Consider the following 19,794-nt stretch of genomic DNA (forward strand, 5'->3'; position numbering starts at 1 on the left):
CAGTGTATTGTTCGTTTATGCAATTCACTATCATATCTTGAAGTTGTTGAATAGAAAGCGAGGTGACGGAGACAGCTTCAATTGTTGGATTAGCAAACATGTCATTTTGATCGTCAATTGGAGTGGTCTCTGGCATGGAACTAGAATGAGGAATTTGGCCTTTACTTAACTCAGCATTGTCGTCACGCAGTTTTAACTTTTCTGTCAACGAGGTAATTTTCAGATCTTGCTCCTTGAGAGAGTATTGTAATCTTTCAATTGCACGGGTCATAGTCGTCAATTGCTCTTCATACGAGGTAGTACTCGTCATCATGACTGGCATAGTGATGGAGTTAGAAAAAATCTTTGGCCTTGGGTGGACTAGCCTTGAACTTGTGACTAGAGCAACCGTTGAGGTTGTAGGAACCTTCCTCCTTGCCCCTAGAGAGGTGGAACTTGAACTTGTGACTGGAGCAACCTTTGAGGTTATAGGAACCTTTCTCCTTGCCCCCAGCGAGATGAAGGCGGTATGAGTTTGAGTTGTTACTTTAACAGATTTGGCAGAATTGACTCTTATCGCATCGTGCTGTCTTTTGGCAGGAATGGATGATTTGACCATGCTCCACATCATTAAACTTGCAGAGGTGTTTGTACCACTTGATGAAGTTACAACCTTCTTGCCACCTTTTATGATGGTATTGATGTTGTTCGTTATGACCACGATGTCTTTGGTGACGTTCTTGCTCTTCGTCTGAATCTTGTTGAAAGTCATAGAATCTGACGATGAATTTGTTAAGGATTTGATATAGGAGAAAGAGATGAGAGACAGAGGAAGTCCCACTGGGCGTGCCAGAAATTTGTACACACAAATTTTGTTCTTTGCAAATAAAGACAAAATATGGAGCAAAATATAATATTTTATTAATTTCAAAAATTTGGAGTACAATCCTCTGTAAGAATATTCTTTAGAAAAAAAAGAATGGTCCTCTGATTCGATCTCTTTTTTGTTGTTGGTTGGATCCAAGGGCTGCACGAGCTTATTCTTGAATCACTGTAGAATTTGATGAAGAACGGCACGTCGTTGGATATGCTTGTTGTTAATCACCGTGGAATTTGATGAAGAACGGCACGTCTTTGGATGTGCTTGATGTTCTTCGCTTTTGGGTTTGGATTCTGAATTTGAGTTTCTGGATTTCTGAGTCTCTGGATTTCTGGACTTCTTAATTCTGAATTTGTGTGTCTGAATTTCTGGACTTCTAAATTCGTGTCTGAATTTCTGGACTTCTGAATTCTGAATTTATGTCTGAATTTTTGGACTTCTGAATTCATGTCTGAATTTCTGGACTTCTGAATTCTGAATTTGTGTCTGAATTTCTAGACTTCTGAATTATGAATTTGTGTCCTTTGTTGAATTTGAGGAAGAACGACACGTCTTTGGATGTGCTTGTTGTTCTTCGTCTTCAGATAAAAAAGAATTTGTTGAATTTGGTGAATAATGGCACGATTTTGGATGTGTTTGGTGTTCTTCGCCTTCAGGTTTGCCCTCAGGATTTCTGGCCCTCTGGATTTCTGATTCTCTCAATTTCTGGACCTTCTGGACTTTTGAGTTTCTGGATTTCTGGACTCTGAATTTGTCTCCCTTACTCCTTCCTCCAGGCCTCTACTTATAGGTTTCTTGGATTAATAGAATGATGACACGTGTCATCCCCTGATAAGGAAAAAATCATAACTGGGTCGGGCCGGTTATATTATGATAATTATCCTTAAAAATAATTATTCCAAATATATTTTATTATGAATAATTATCTATTTATTTAACCATCTGGGTTGGGATAATTAAATAATTTAAGTGGACCAAGCTTGGGCCAATTAAATAACTTAATTAAACATTAGGCCCCTTTTTAATGGGTCAATTTGTCAAAATCAAAGCCCATTAAAATTTTATTGTCTACAGTTGTCCTAGTGTAATAGTAAATAGTTTGAGTGACAAGATATCTTTGCGTTGATAAATCATCAATTTGTTTATAATAAGTTAAATGTTAGGACTTAGGATTATGTCAAGTTTTCCGATAATTATTTATAATAATATTAAATATTCTGTATAATATTAAGACCGAGTCAAGTCTTCTCTTTTTTAAATCTTTGCGAAGTGGGACCAACATTGAACAATTCCTTCTTAGTACTATTATACTACGTATATAATTAGGGATTCAAATAATGTCCCGTATGTTCTTTCTATGCAAATTTTGTGTTGACAGGCTTTGTAGCCTACTTTAGAATTACAATATAAAGTATTATTATAGTAGTATATGATTAGGGAATCAAATAGTGTCCTGTGTGTTCTATCTATGTTAATTTTGTGTTGAGTAGGCTTTACAGCCTACTTAAGAGTTACATCCCGCATATAATATTTTATGTTATAGCTAGTCCATGTTTCTAATTTTTTTCTTTCCTTGACATGCTTTTTTTTTCGTCTATCTCCACATAAGTTTAAAAAAAAGTTATTTGAATTTGGTGTAATGACCAATCAGAAGTGATCTAACAGTATTAGACCTGTACTTTTTTTAAAAAAAAGTCATGAGTCCAAGCCTCAATTGAGCCACATAAGTATCAACATATTAAATATATTTTTTCTGTACAACGCTGATGACAAAGTTCTGATTGATCCAATGAAGACACTGCCTTTTGGACCTTTGGTCTAAAGAAGCAATCGGTATAATTACATGACCGAACAGAAATCAGTACTACTTCCATGTTACTTCTTATTGATAGAGTACAATAGTTTATAAATGTTAGAATATATTGTATAAGTAAACAATCTATATATTGTATAAGTTTATATATATATATATATATATGTATGGTAAATAATCTATCAGTTTATTATAGTCATTGTCGGAATGGCACCATTAGCCCCATCCTCGATGATGGCGGTCAACCAACATGATTCCGCATTCCAAAATCTTCATATGCCCCGTTCAGGAAAGCCTCCTTATCTAAGTCTTTATTCAGGAAACCCAATGAGATGCCTTGTCCAGGGATGCCTTGTATAGGGAAGCCTCGTTGTTTAACGAGATGCCTCGTTCAAAGATGATTAACGTACCGGATCAGCTCCGTCACCGCGCCACAATGCGTCTCAAGTGATAATCCCACTTTTTCATGCATTTGCGCACTAGCGGTAATCCCGCACTTCAACGTGTTGGTTCAGCCTCCAAGACACATCAACAGCGGTGCCAACAGTAGTGCGTTACCTGCCACAACAATTGTCATGTCAGACATAGCCAGCCGCGGTGCCAACAATAGTGCCATGTCAGACACATTTAATAGCGATGCCAACAGTAGTGCTACGAATTTGGTTCAGACTTTTGAATACTATCAGCAGACCTGGGCATGGATGCAAGTGACTTAGATACCGAGCTCCCTGAGCGGCAGTCAAACGGGGGCGTGAATGCGAGATGTCAGCGGAATGATCGGTCGGACAGAGGCTAGGGCTGCTTCCTTCCCACCACGTCCTTTCTTGTGTGTCGGAGATATAAAGCGAGTACATCGGAAAATAATGGGAACTGGGTCGATCTATTCATCATCTGCCACGTCAGTTGTTAATCGTGTCTCCATATTCATCATGGGTGAAAACTCATCTTCACCAAATCGCTTCCGCCATGCCACTTTCAAGGATCTTGTTTCCAAACTCAAGATGAATTCATATAACCTACCTTGAGTTTGAGGGGCTGTTAGAATATATTGTATAGGATTACCATATATATATATATATACTAGATAAAAAGGACGTGCAATTACACGTAATTAGAACTCTTAGTCTAGCATTAAAAAAAAATACTACTTTAACATGAAAAATTTGAAAATTGTCATATAAAAATTAAAATTTTATTGTCATCTTCATACAAAATAATTTATAGAATTTTATTGTCTTCATATAAAAATTTTATTTTCATTTAAAAATTAAAATTTTATTTTCATCTTTATACCAAATAATGTATATAGATATAGTTTAGTTATTATAATGGTTTAGATTTCTTGAAGATTGCATGAGATGATTCACTCCCACTATTTTTCTCATGATTAATAAATCTTTCACTTGTTAATTATTGTAGTCTTGTGATACAAGTATTATTACTAATTATTTAATTTAAAATTAGAAAAGAATTATTCTCAACTTTTGCAACTTGTTACAAGTATATCAAGAAACTTTTAATCTAATTTCAAAAGGTAAAAGGTTAAAAATGTGTTAAAATATAAAATTCTTTAGGCAAATAATGAACAAAATATTAGTAAAAGTGTATAAATATTAAATACCTGATGTATTAGTTAGTAAAATACCAATCACCAATGTAAATGAAAAATCTATAAAATAATAATAATAAAAAAGTAAATTTGAAAATGCAAAAATATAAAAAAATAAAAAGTAAATGTGAATCACTAATGATATGGGAAAAAAAAAAAAAAAAAAATTAACAAGAGGCAAATGAAATCAAGATTTATATTGAAATACACATTTGAAGTGAAAGAAAATTGGAAATCTATTTAACCAAGAAAGTAAAAAAAAATGGAGACTATGTAACAATGTCAGAACAAAAGGTAAAACCAAGTCATGTCTATTTTAGAGAAACTTAATTGTTGTTAGGCATTTTATAACTTGCATCCTACTTTCTTTATTTTTTTGTTCTTTGACGTATTTTAGGTCGAGATTTTATTTTTGAACACATAGACTGACCATTGGAAGGTTGAAACTATAAAACAATAAATTGTATATGTATATATTGAGAAACACAAGTTTCTTCACACTTAAAATGTTTGTAATTAGTAATTACTATATCATCACAATTTGAAAATATCTTTAATTTAAAATTTAATGATTTCGCATATCCATGTAACGAATTTATCATGGTGTCAATTTGAGTGTTTTTGGCTTGATCTGCCAAATTTTTTTTTTTTTTTTTTTTAATTAGTAGTAAAATCAACATACAATTTTCTTTTATATAAAATATCTAAATTGAAACTCTTAAGCAAATAGTTAAAAATTAGAATAATATTTAAAAAAGAAATTGAAAAGAAATAAACAAATATTAAATCATTCTAGTTTCCTAACTATGACTGTTTTCTAATCGGAATGAATATTGTAAGTATTAAATTTGTAGATAAAAAAAATAAGAATCATCCTTGTACATCCAACAGATCATTCAGTTTCCCTTATTTATTCCTCTATTGGCACGGTATTAAGGATTTAAGCATCTTTTTGAAGGGCTTCAAAACAAGCCAAATCTAACACAAGTAAAGGATATTGAAAAGAAAACATAAAAACTGTAATTTAGAAAATCAATACTTATGAAATATTACATCCTTAAATTTGGTCGGCACTTTTTACAAATTACAAGTTATTGAAACTCTATTTTTCAATTGACGGAATTGACTCATCCTAGATATTCCTGTAAATAAATAAATAAAAAATAATAAAATTGCTCTCTCTATTCACATTGAACTATGTTCCATTTTGTTTGGTCATTCATTACCGAAGTAAGAAAAATATTTAATACAGATGAAAAGGGGCAAAAGGAACGTAGAAGTCTAAGACGCTCTTTGCAATGCCGTGCATGGAAAGCCCAAGTTATTGAAATATTTTTCTAATAGGGAGAGCAAGTAGAAGGAGAAAAAAACTTTGAATCCAAGGAGTTTTAGAAACATCTATTGAATGACTCTCGGTATTTATTGATGCATGTAATGAAAAGGTGTCTTAGTAAAGAGGTGTGAATTTATAAGGTATAATCATATAATTTTAATCGCAAACACATCTGACACAACTCTTCATAAATTTATTTAAAATACAAATAATAATAATAATAATTGAATTGGTGTTTCATTTGGACACGTCTTAATTGAATGGGTGTTTTTTCTTTTCAAAAAAGTGTTAGTAGTTAAATAGGCACCTTTTGAAGAATTTTAAGAGGTGTTAATGTTTGATTCTAACTCTAATTCTTAATTAAAATATGGATATCATCCCAGAAAATAATACACAAAAAATCAAACGAGTCCTATATATGATAACTTTAACCAACTATATCACTCTGTCATGTCCATGAAAGTCTTAATCTACTTCATCATTATTGAACACCCGCACAACACTACTGATAGTGTTGTCAATTTATGGCGAAGTAATGAAACAACGACTTGCACGAAAATGTATATATACATAGAAAGATATAGATAGTTTTACAAAGAAACTCTTTCATGTAATAATTACACAGTATATTGAATAAAAGTTATATGTACAAGGAACTCTAAAATATTGAGAGACAAAAAGTTGTTAGAGGAGAGAAGAATTGTAACATAAATATATAATTTATTTAAGAAGTATAGTGTACTTACAATGTTGGCCTGAAAATAAAAAATAAAAAAATTGTTTTGCACAGAAGAAGATAACATAAAAGAGGTTTTTTTTTTTTTTGAGATCATATGACGTATAAGCGGCAAACAACCCTTCACAATCTTAACTATTGATGTCTTTTAGAAATTACGTTGTAGGAAGCTACAAATTTTTTCACAAGGTATATAATTAAAGTTGATTTTTTAATAAAGAAATCTAGAATCTAGAATGTAAGATTGGTTTATATTAAAATTTTAAAATTGTTTAAAACAAGAACTCTTTGGAAAAAAAGGAAGAAAGAAAGGACAAAAGCAGTGTGTAAAAAGGAAACGTCGCGTATAATATTTTTGTAAATTAAAGAAATTATTTTAAAATGTATATAAAAAATCAAAATTGAATACACTTTTATAGGGTATATAGATTAATGTGCCATGCACGTGATAAGAAATGATTATTGAATTTTTTTTTTCCAGAAATTACTTTAGATTTTTTGTGCAGTATAACAAAGAAGTCGAAAAATTAAAAAAAAATTGTATATTTAACATCTTAATTTTAATAAATATGTTTATGTTGTGTTAAATACTTAATTCAGTGAATTTAATAATTAGAGATATATTGAGTACACTCATTGTGAAAAATATGGTCCAAGAAAGAAAAAGAGGGAAGGAAATTAGGGTCAATTGAAAACGAAAGTTGCATTACCATAACTCCTCTCCAAACTTAGATTAAGAAGAAAATGATAAATCATCAATAATGACATCAAGGAGCCATGAAGGTCTTACCTAACTCATGTGCCACTCTATTGCATAATCTGGGACACCAAACCAGCTAAAAACCCAAATTAACTTTCAACAGGAAATTTTAAATCTTCAACAACAATGGATCAAATGTCTTGAAAGTATTTCCTCTATTTTCTATCACCTTTCCAATAAACCAACTAATAATTGCAAATTATTATTATTATTATTTTTAAAGAAATGCTATCAAATTCAAACCACAAACTCTATTACAAACTTTAGATAATAAAGTTTAAAAGTATCTCCATAAACATCGGCATTAGAAAACTTGAATTACTTACTCTAAAAGTCTTTGATATAATGTAAGGTGTGCTAGCTAATTGTCAAGAACCTAAACACACGCTTGAAATCCTCCTAATTACACGCATGTGAATTTAGCTCTTTAGTCATATCTAATCTATGTCACTTCACACTTGCATGCTAGGCATGAGAATTTTCTTTTCTTTTTTTCCATAATCTTAATTTTTGGTAGAAGAGGTGTTTGAATGTGAATGCAATTCCTTAATTGTTAAAACTTAGTATGGAAGGTGTAAATTTATTATAATTAATTACGCATGCCATGTCCAAAATTGTAAAATATGTTAACAATTTATATATATGGATAAAAATGGCACAATTGTTGACTTTGATAATAAAAAATATATATTAGTGAATTTGTTATATCTACTATCATTTATTTTTATAGAAAAAAAAAATTTCAATTCTAATTTCTTTAGAGAGGTGATTTAATTTAATTTCGAAACCATCAATGTGAAGAACTAAGGAGAATATGAATTTGATTTAAAAAGTGTTTGAATGTAAAGCTAATTCTTTATCAACAATCTATTCAGTTTTAAAAAATATTAGTAATTTGTTTAGTTTATAAGGGTGTTAAAATGCATATAATGCTTTCTCAAGTCCAATAGAAATAGATATATATGTATATATATATATTCATCCAAAAAAAGAACATATGTAATAATATTAATACAGATTAGGCACAGCCGAACCACCTCTCCTCGAGCGTGGCGGCTTACCCCCAGAAACTGACCTACTCGCCGACGATCAGCCCCAAACTGGTTTTTTCGGCGAAGAGCTCTCACCAATCTCACGCACTCTTCGACTTGGTTCTTCCGAGTTCGAGACCGTCACAGCCAGACCATCTCCACCTCGGCGTGCACAAGCCGCAGTTGCCAAAGCCGGATCTGTCTCGCCGGCCGCCGAACCATTCAGCCGCTTGAGAGGGGAATCGTGGAGAGAAAAAGAGCTGTGATTTTTTTGTGTCGCCAGCGAAGCATCCCGCCTGGCTTGAGATGAGAGCTTGAGAGGGGAATTGTGGAGAGAAAGAGCTGCGATTTTTTTTGTCTGACGTGGCATAGCCATCTAGGATTCGAAGGATAATTCGGAGGATTAAGTCGGCAAATGTATCATTTCTCTTATTAATAGTATAGATATAGTTACCATATATATATATATATGATTTACTTGTTCATCACACATAATTCCTCCTATATAAACCACTATTGTATACATCTCTTACAGCAATACAATGCAGAGTTATACTGTGTCTTATTTGTAGCAATAAAATTGCTAAGGTATTATTACATGACTGAAATCAATACTACTATGTTCTTACTGATTGTTTCGTAACATCTTTGATCAATCGTGAAATGTTGGTGCGAGCAGATCCTCCTTCTTCCATGGCTTTTATTGCTTTCTTTCCTAAATCTCTTGCTCTACTTCTTCTCTCTCCTTCTTCACCCATTAGTCTCTCAATAGCCTTCTCAACCTGCTCTTTCTTCACCAAAACCCCAACTTTCTCTTCCTGCCCCCATCTAACAGGGACTTCAACGCCAACCCGAACCCCAATTTTCAGAACTTCGACGATTAGTTTCTCGTTCAAGAACTGCTCTGCAAACATAGGCCATGTTATCATTGGGACACCAAAGCACACCCCTTCTATGGTTGAATTCCAACCACAGTGAGTTAAGAACCCTCTGATTGATGGGTGGGACAGAATGAGAACTTGGGGAGCCCAACCTTTGATCAATAGTCCTCTCCCTTTGATTCTCTCCTCAAATTTCTCTTCTACTAACCACTTCTCTAGCTCTTCTTGGAATCTCTCTCCTGTTTTTATCACCCAAATAAATGGGTGTCTGGATGCTTCTAGGCCCAACCCGAGCTCTATCAATTGTGATGGAACTAGGCGGCATTGGCTGCCAAGGCAAGCGTAAAGAACGGACTTTGGTTTCATTGAGTCTAGCCATCCCAAACACTGTGTCTCACCAATTGAAGGTTTGTTCCCTCTCTCAAACTTGTCCAACACTTCCTCGTTGTAGAGAGAAACCGATCCAATGCACCACACCTTCTTATTCAAGGCCTTCTCGTACAATTCGTCGCACCCATTTTCCACCTCGCGGAAACTATTCACTACAACCCCATACGCACTCGACTCAGCCTCTCGCATCTGGTCCCGGACATCATCCAAGTCCGGCAAGGTAACAAATGCTCCCGGCAGCTGCGCTCTGATGATCTCAATCCGTTGAGGCAATCCTGGCACCACGAAAGGCTCTGTGTCTGAATTGACTGAACGGTGAGTATTATGGAGCTTTATATTGTGAGAGCTTAATAATGAAAAGCAACTCATTCCGTGGAAGACAATCCTAGGAACCTGGAACTTTTGAGCTGTTTTGGATGTCCAGGAGAGGCACTTGTCTGAAATGATGCAGCTTGGAAGAGGCTTGTTTTTTTGCAAATGGTCTTCCAATGGCTCTTGTAGCTTATCAAGTGCATTATAGAATTTTCTGATTAGGTCCGGGGATGGTACACTGTCAAGGTTCTCACATCCCGGAGGAAGTCCCACTTCTCGCCATGGGAATCGGATTTCTATGAGTTGAATTGGAAGCCCGGATTTCTTTGCGCGATCAATGGTTGACGCGAATCGTGATGCATTGTGAGGGGTGGTGACTATGCTCACCATCACGCCATGCTTCGCGAACAGCCTGGCCATGTCTATCATAGGGATCATGTGACCTTGAGCTAGTAATGGGATGAAGACAAAGTGAGGCAAGTTCGACATGGTTGTCGTCATTGCTAGAGAACTGGTGGTGGATTTTGAAATGGTTTTGGTGAGTAAAAGAGGTTCAAATTGCAGCGTTGTAGTCTGCATTCACATAAGGTCTCACAAGGTGAGCTTGACTGGTTCTTCAAAAAAATCAAATTTCCATTTGCTTGACTGGTTCTTGTAGTCGGTGGGGAACTGGTTTTAGTGCTTATCTGACAAATGCTAATTGATGAGCCACTATAACATAACGGCTTGACCCAACGTGAGTTTTGGTTGATCGAGTCAATCGACTCACTCAATCTACAGCGTACACATTGGGCTGTGCCCCACCCATTCAATTATGTCCCCCTGATTACACGGCTTAATATGATGGGCACGTACTGGATTGCAAGCAAATAACCCAATACTGGATTATTTTGTAAAATTAATCCAATAACCCAATTTTTGTGGAGAAAAATATTGAATACTCGCAAGATAAGTAACATACTGGATTGCAAGCAATCTCTAAAATGTGGAAGTTTTTGTACCTTTGATATATATAATGCTCTTCTGTCTCTGTCCTGTTTTTTGTTTTATTGTTGCACATGCATTACGTGTTACATCATTGTTGTAAAACTAGTTTGTATGTGAAAAGAACCAAAAAAACTGTAAAGTGTGGTATGGGTCTGTATTAGTCTCCATCTCTCTTGAATCATTATCAACATCCAATCATTTGTAGTAATTAAACCAAAAAAAAAAAAAAAAATCATTTGCTCAATTAAACACGGCACAATAGGATGTATGAAAGCCACAGAGCCGTGGGCTCTACACAGCCCACTGATAAATTTGGAAATGTATGGTGAAGCTGAAGTGTGTGTCCAACCCATTTTAGAGTTCAAGACGTCAAACTTGATACATGTGTCATTCATTGACTCAGCCAATTGGCGATTGTTAGAAGTTCTTTGATGTTTGTATGTGGACTCCATATAGTTTGCATTGCACATTGTTAGTACTTTGCATTTGGGTTTGTCGTGAATCATGGGATGCTATAAAGAAATGGACCTATCACCTATGTAAACACGTCCGACCGGCCAAAGACAACCGACCAAGAGATCTAATGTAAAAATATCGCGCTACAAGTGGAGACAACCGACTAACAGCCGGCATTCTCATATCGGAAATTTTAAAGTTGTCCAATAGTAACAACCGACAACGGACCAAGAGATTGTCACCGTTTTATAATAAGTTGTAATATATAATCTAATGTTTAGATTAATTCGATGGGTTTAGAATGGGATATCATCGAACATAATAACGTTATCCACTATTTTCATAAAATACTTAATTTAATTAGTCTGAGAATTAGACTATTTATCGTTTTCCTTCAAGAATTTTAGAATTTCCAGTGTAAAAATGACGTGACGGATATGGCAGACCTATTTGGAGAACAGGGGCCATGTCCTAAAAGATTTATTACTTACCAAAAAAAATAATAGCCCCACTCCCACCTACACATCCCTAAAAATTTTAAAAACCTTATTTTATGGGACTTTATAATAGTTTAAATTAAAGTATATTAAAAAAAAAATTACTTATAAGAAAAAGGGTCACGTTAACAAATAAACTCCACAAACTAATATATAATGTCAGTTTGGAATCTTTCAAGTTTTTATTTATGAAAATTCACATTCATACATACAAATTTATTATATTATATACCCCCTAATTAGGCATATTTATACATGAATTAAAAATACTTTTATTTATACTTGATTTATCATTGTTTATATATACATATATACACATATTAAAAAGATACAGAAGACTTCCATGTAAAAAAATAATATATTATAATTTATATATATATATATATATATATATATATATATATATTTTAATTTTATTTTCACACACTAGTTCCGTGCTTCAAGTATAGTGTTTTAGCTCTGTCAATTTAAAAAATGGCTAAGCGTGGGTGTGCTGGAACCAAATCAATTTGTGTGAAGTCAACTCAGTCTCTTTTAGAAAAATAGTGGACTAGACGATTATACAAATAGAAAACATTGAACTTTACAAGAATGAGTTTTTAATTGCCTTAGATGAAAAAAAGTTTTAGAAGAGTAGAACGAATTGCATGGTAAATAACTTGAATTGAAATGGAAGTTAAAGCTACAGAAATAATTAACGTGATTGAAATATCATAGTATGGAAAAAAATTGAAATTAATATTGCAAAGAAAAGGAAATAGAAGGAAATAACTAATAAACGAATCTGAATCAAACTAGAATAATTAATCAAAAGGAAGTTGAATTAAACAAATAAAATTGAGATTCAATTAAATTAATGAAAGTATGATTTAGAAAAGTGATATTTTATTGATGTAGTTGATTATGAGTTGCGGGACCCTAACAAGGAATGATACTAGCGTATTTATAACGTCCTAAAATAACGAATTTCTAAAACTAAGCAATACGATTACTCTTAACTAAAATAAAACTCTACTTGATAAGTCCATTTTTATCTAAATATTGAATATCCTCTTTTACTTCTATGGTCTCACTTTTATCTCTCACGAATTAAGGATAAATAAGATATATAAATTTCCACTTGATCCAAAATTGTTATCTTTCCATATGATAATCCTTTAATTATCTCTTTTAACAATTTCAATTTCTCTTAGATCATGTACCTTAAAGTGTTACGTTTGGAGGCATAGTTAACAGTCATTTAAAACTAATTTGTCCATTCCTTTAAACAGCCTTTTTGTTTTTCAAATATTAAGCGGTACTCAAAATAAATCAACGTCATGAAAATTAATTGAAAAAAATAAAGAATTTTCAACAAAAAAAAAAACAACATGTGATATATATATATATATATATATATATATATATATATATATATATATATATATATATATAATAGTGTATTTGCGTAGATATATTGGTTATTGTTCAAATTAGATTTATAAATATGAGTTTAGATGCACAACTTTACTAGGTATATGCATTTATAAATATGGTGGTAGGAGGTTGAGAGGGGATGAGTGATGGCCATCGTTAGAAGGTGAAGAGTGTAAAAGATGGAAATAGACATAGTTAGAGGGTGGTATAGGAAGAGGCGAAAAAAATAAAGTGATAGATATGAAAGGAGAGAGAAGAAGAAATATAAATGTAATAATAATAAAGTTATTATTTTTTGAAAAATTATAATGAGGGTGACCACAAGGGATCCAAGTCCCTCTTCATAACCCAAAATCAAGTACAGATTAAGCATAATAAGTTCGCCTTGTAGGTGATTTTTCACGTCGTTTTTTTGTTTTGTGTGATTGAATCTGTTCTTATTTGGTTTGTTTTCGATTCGACAGGGTGAATCTGTTATTTTCTCTTCGGTTAGATCTCTGATTTAGGTCGATTTTTGTTTTCCCTGGCTTCATTTGATCTTGTGCGGGTTGGGTGTGTAGAATGCAGTTTTGGAGCAGTTGTCTTAATGATGGTCTAACCTTTAGTCACTCCAATTGCTATTCTTCTCCCTCGTTAGATTCTGTTCTAAAGCGGTTGTTTTTTCTCGCCAAATCTAAAGCCTGTTCTTCATTTTATTGTATTACTTTATGATTTATATACTTTTATCTGACTTAATTGTACAAGTTTTGTTTGTAGACAGTGTTTTTTATTTATTTATTTATTTTTTATAGAAATTACTGGTATTATCATGATATTTAACTAAGTCAATTGCTGTCTAGTTAAGTAATTGGGATTAGGTTGGTGACAGGGACAGGTTCTTTACAAGTCCTATCCTGGGTGCGTGTCGGTATGATCAAGACAAAGTCTCATAAAACGTTAAATTGACTTTGACTATTACAAAATATGGGATTCTATTTCTGTCCCCACGAAAAGCCCAGAAGGCAATAGGCGGCAGCGGCAGCATGGGTGGGTCTACAGAGTTCGCGCCCATCTTTGATTCCAGTCGGTGCATGTTTATCACGCGGGTCGGGATGACAAAATGATCCGTTCTCTCAAATTCTTGTGCTCTGTTTTAAATTGCACAGCTGTCCCAGCATGTATGCTCTTGTTAAAAAAGTAAGAGGTTGATGTTGCTAAACTATGACAATTGATTAATCCCCTCTTTTTTTAGTTTGTCAAAACATCAAAAAAAAAATAATAATAATAAATTAAGCGATTATAAAGTTAAGAACATTCACTTTGTAAAATTACCAAGATATTCTTTTTGTATTTTATTAAAGTATTAACTAATTAATTTTTTTAAAATAAATATAATAATTAAATTTCATAATTTTCTTTTCAACATGAAAAAATTTACATAATACTCGGTGTGTGTGTGTATATATATATATATATATATATATATATTGGTCTTTTAACCAGTTAGTTATTAGTCTTTTAAAAGTTAAAGACCTAAATTAGTAGTGCATACATGCAAAGTTTATATGAGGTTATAAGGTGAATTAGGGCTGAAAAAAAAAATGGTGAATTAGGATAATAAAGGAGGTAAGATATTTAATGAATATATATCGAATCGGATTTGTTGATACGAAATAATATTTAGTTAAGTGTTAAGACTTGACTTTGTTAACTTTTAATTTTGTTTTGTTGTTCCTTTGTTTACTGTTGGCCTAGCTACGTCTTGGTTGTCTCTTTAATATAATGCTTATTTACCCAAAAAAAAACAAAAGAATTTTTTTTTTTTTAATTATCTTGGTTGTCTCTTTAATATAATGCTTATTTATCCAAAAAAAAAAAAAAAAATTTAATTATCGACTTTCCATATGGACATACTTGATTTGTAACACTGTAACTTAACTGAAAGTGAACTAAATGAATATAACTTACAACAAGCATTTGATTAACAGGATAAACATTTTTTTTTTAACTACAAAAAAGGTTACCAAACTTTACCATTTCATGGTTGAAATGGATGAAATTTACAAGGAAAAACAGAGAATTATTGTGAATTTATGAAAATTTTGCAAGAATTTAAAGTTTTCCAAAGGTCTTTTATTGGAAAATATTATAAAATGTGACGTGCTTATGGAAAATCACTCTCATTTTTTTTTTTTTTCTTGCTACTCAAAGTAACTGTTTACAAATTTCAATTCCCTTTCCTTTCTAACTATTTCTATCTAATTAAATGGAACGTTATCTAACCTAAATTTGTCTTAACTACGCAATAGACCTGGCTTCTATGCCTATTATATTTTTTTCGACCCTATTAGCGTCCATTTTACATTACTATTGGAATGAAAAAACATTTTTATTTATAGAGTTATAAAATTATTAGTAAAAAGTAGGTATGTGAGATGTTCAGTAATATATCATATAAAATATTTTTCACAATTGAAGTATGTTTTAATTTGTTTGGTGACAATTTTTTTTAAATCCTTTTACGTAGTATTATTAATTTTACAATAATAATTTTTAATAGAGTGTCATTATATTTGATAACAACAGGACATGGAAGGTGTAAAATTGTCTTTATATATATATATATATATATATATATATATAATTGGGTATTACTCCGTTGGGATCTTAAGTTCACATGCGTATCAATCAACGGAGAGACGATAAGACCAGTGACATTTTATCCATTGGAATGAGCCTTGTTTAAAAGGAGAGATTATTGGTTAGTTAAACAAGTCTCACATCGATTAGTGAATAAGATAATGAAATTTATATAGAATAATGATCACTCCACCTAAGTTAAACTTTTAAATTAAATACCCATCCAAATAATATATATAGAAAACATTTCTATGCAAGGGCGAATTTAGGAATTGTCCATGGTGTGGGCTAAATTTTTTTGGGTGGGCTAATAGTAGTATAATCTATATATATATATATATATATTGGGCTAGGTTAAAATTACGTATAGTAAAAAAAAAAATAAAAAAAAAAATAATGTTTTGAGAGCCCACCCTTAGATTTGCTAGCGCTTCTGTATGATTATTATTTTGAAAAGTTGAAAACCAAAGGTGAAAAACTTCTAGATAAACTCCCAAATGAGTTTTTGCTTTATATCTAAATGTGACTTTATATCTAAATGCGACTTATTAGATAGATATTATGGGAAAATTATATTTTGGTGACCGAAATTAAACATAATTGTTCTAAAATGGCCTTAAAGTCAAGAAAAGTTGAATAGTCACCGATATTGAAACTTAATTGTTATTAAGTGACCATTTGAGGACGATTTGGTCAAAAATACTTAAAAGTTTGATAAATATTCTAAAAATAAATTTTAAAAGACAAAATTGTCATTCAATACAAATAATAACTCATTGAATTCCTCCTCCTCCTCCTCTCTCTCTCTCTCTCTCTCATCCATTGTTTTCTTTTTTTCTTTTTAGTTTGCAAATACAAATTTAAAAAATTAGAATTTCTTTATCAACATTATCTCTTTTCCACTCTTATCTCTTTTCAAGCTCTCCAACATGATCGCAAAACATAATATTTACAGTGGCAAATCAAGAAAGGAAGTTCAATCCCAAAATGCTCTTTATAGAGGTGAGGACCCTTCTCAATGATGTAATTTTCTATTTAGAAAGAAAACATGGCTAGCCATAGATAGATTTTGAAAATAAATAAATAAAGAAGAGGCAAAAGTTTTTGGAAGAAATAATTTTTCAAACATTCTAACAAACAAATGAAGTGCATTACAAAGTAGTATAATTTTGGGACGTGAACTAATAATGGCAATGTCTAAGGTGAATACATTCACTTTCAAAAACAAAGTGTAATTGCACGACAGGAAGTGTTCCAAAGCCCAAGCAATCTCAATGACAATTCATATGACAACTTCATATTTTTCAAAACACCTATTAACAGGTAGTAAAATTTTGAAATTAATCATCAACAATGGTCATTATTTCTTAAATTATAACTCAGTAGTATTGAAATATTGCTAAAAATTATAATCTTATATCTTAGGAAAAATCTCTCGAACAAATCAACTTGTAAAGTATAATATCTATACCTTGAAAATAATGAATAAGATGAAAATTTACAATTTTCTTGTCCTGCCTCTTAAACATTGAAGAAAGTGACGTAGAACCTCTGTCCTCAGTTCTCTTTTCTTCAGAGACCCACCCCGATATGGTAGAATGTGTTAAGTAAGTGTTTATTTAGCTTAATGTATAGGATAAATTTGTTCATTTGTAGAATCATATATTATAAGAAGGTCATTTAAGTAATAAACCATCAAATGATCACTTGTTAGCAATTAAGTTTTATGTTTGGTGATTATTCACCTTTTTCTAGACTTTAAGGTCACTTTACACCAATTATGTTTAATTTTGGTCACCTAAATCTAATTTTTTCAGATATTATTTATGTCACTTTTTTTCTTTTTCTCCTGAGATATTTATGTCACATGAGAAGTTTTGTTTTTCTTCTTATTATTTTATTTTATATGGTAGGACAAATATTTTGAAGAAAACAATCTAATAGGACAAACTTGTCATTGTTCTCAACCCCAGACAAGTTCTTGTGGTACAACCAAATGTGATATTACTAAGTGGACAATACTTGGTCCAGCTTAGGTTAAATGAAGTTCATCCAATCTGGGTACGTGGCCCAATCACATTACGACAAGTAGCTGCACTTAATATAAAATTAAAGTAAATATTACCCATCAATTTTCGGGTATAACCCGTTCCTACCCTCCATCCCCAATTTTCAAAACTCTCCACATCAAACTCATCGTTTTTTTGGCTTGCTGCATCTTCAATCCCAAAACAAATATCACCCAATCACAAAATTGGTCTGCAAACACAAAATTCTTCTAAAATTATCAAAAGATGAATAGTTATCAATTTTAAAATTATATTATGGCTAGAGTTTTATAATTCACTAAGACACATGCAATTTCACATGCACCAAATAATACTTTAAAATTCTTCTATTTTGTAAAATTAATCCAATAACCCAATTTTTGTGGAGAAAAATATTGAATACTCGCAAGATAAGTAACATATTGGATTGCAAGCAATCTCTAAAATGAAGAAGTTTTTGTACCTTTGATATGCATAATGCTCTTCTGTCTCTGTCCTGTTTTTTGTTTTATTGTTGCACATTACGTGTTACATTCATTGTTGTAAAACTAGTTTGTATGTGAAAAGAACCAAAAAAACTGTAAAGAGTGGTATGGGTCTGTATTAGTCTCCGTCTCTCTTGAATCATTATCAACATCCAATCATTTGTAGTAATTAAACCAAAAAGAAAAAAAAAAAAAAAAAAAAAAAATCATTTGCTCAATTAAACACGGCACAAGAGGATGTATGAAAGCCACAGAGCTGTGGCCTCTACACAGCCCACTAATAAATTTGGATATGCATGGTGAAGCTGAAGTGTGTGTCCAACCCATTTTAGAGTTCAAGACGTCAAACTTGATACATGTGTCATTCATTGACTCTGCCGATAGGCGATTGTTACAAGTTCTTTGATTTGATGTTTGTATGTGGACTCAATATACTTTGCATTGCATATTGTTAGTACTTTGAACATGGGTTTGTCGTGAACCATGGGATGCTATAAAGAAATGGACCATCTCCTATGTAAACACGTCCGACCGGCCAAAGACAACCGACCAAGAGACCTAATGTAAAAATATCGTGCTACAAGTGGAGACAACCGACGGCATTCTCATATCGGAAATTCTAAAGTTGTCCAATAGTAACAACCGACAACGGACCAAGAGATTGTCACCGTTTGATACTAAGTTGTAATATATAATCTAATGTTTGGATTAATTCGATGGTTCTAGAATGGGATATCATCGATCATAATAACATTATCCACTACTTACACAAAATACTTAATTAAATTAGTCTGAGAATTAGACTATTTATCGTTTTCCTTCAAGAATTTTATAATTTCCAGTGTAAAAATAACGTGAGGGATATGGCAGACCAATTTGGTGAGCAGGGGCCATGTACTAAAAGATTTATTACGTACCAAAAACGTAATAGCCCCACTCCCACCTACACATCCCTAAAATCTTGAAAAACCTTATTTTATGGGACTCTATAATAGTTTAAATTAAAATATATTTAAAAACAATTACTTATATATAAAAAAAGGGTTACATTAACAAATAAACTTCACAAAACTAATAAATAATGCCGGTTTGGAATCTTTTTATTTTTTTTTTTATTTTTGAAAATTCAATTCATATATAAAAAGAAGATATATAACCTATATTTTTCTTCTTTTCCTTGTTTTACCATTTAACAAATTTATTTAAATTATATATGCCCTAATGAGGCGTATTTATACATGAATTAAAAATACTTTTATTTATACCTGATTTTATCATTGTTTATATATACATATATTAAAAAAGATACAGAAGACTTCCATGTAAAAAATAATAAATTATAATATATATATATATATGTTTTTTAATTTTATTTTCACACACTAGTTCCGTGCTTCAAGTATGGGCGTGCTAGAGCCAATGGGTTTGGTTCAATTTATGTGAAGCAAGTTAATTCAGTCTTTTTTGGAGAAATAGTGGACCAACTATTGTAGACTATTGTAGAAATAGAGAACATTAACTTTACAAGAATGAGTTTTTAATTGCCTTAAACGAAAAAAGTT

The 19,794-nt window shown here is 31.9% G+C and overlaps 1 protein-coding gene across 1 annotated transcript; it reads right to left on the reverse strand.

Moving 5' to 3' along the window:
• Nucleotides 1-8,614: 8,614 nt before the first annotated feature.
• Nucleotides 8,615-10,758, reverse strand: LOC132312974 (UDP-glycosyltransferase 73D1-like). Its single transcript, XM_059811557.1, has one exon. It carries the CDS (start codon nucleotides 10,301-10,303, stop codon nucleotides 8,759-8,761), a length of 1,545 nt encoding a protein of 514 aa, XP_059667540.1. The 5' UTR covers nucleotides 10,304-10,758; the 3' UTR covers nucleotides 8,615-8,758.
• Nucleotides 10,759-19,794: the final 9,036 nt, after the last annotated feature.

Source organism: Cornus florida, unplaced genomic scaffold, assembly GCF_030987335.1.
Source record: "Cornus florida cultivar Cherokee Brave unplaced genomic scaffold, ASM3098733v1 CherokeeBrave_3.0.0_Hap2_Chr06, whole genome shotgun sequence".
Taxonomy (NCBI): domain Eukaryota; kingdom Viridiplantae; phylum Streptophyta; class Magnoliopsida; order Cornales; family Cornaceae; genus Cornus; species Cornus florida.

Excerpts from the sequence above, each read along its gene's own strand:
- LOC132312974 (XM_059811557.1), bottom strand. The coding sequence starts at position 10,303 with ATGCAGACTACAACGCTGCAATTTGAACCTCTTTTACTCACCAAAACC.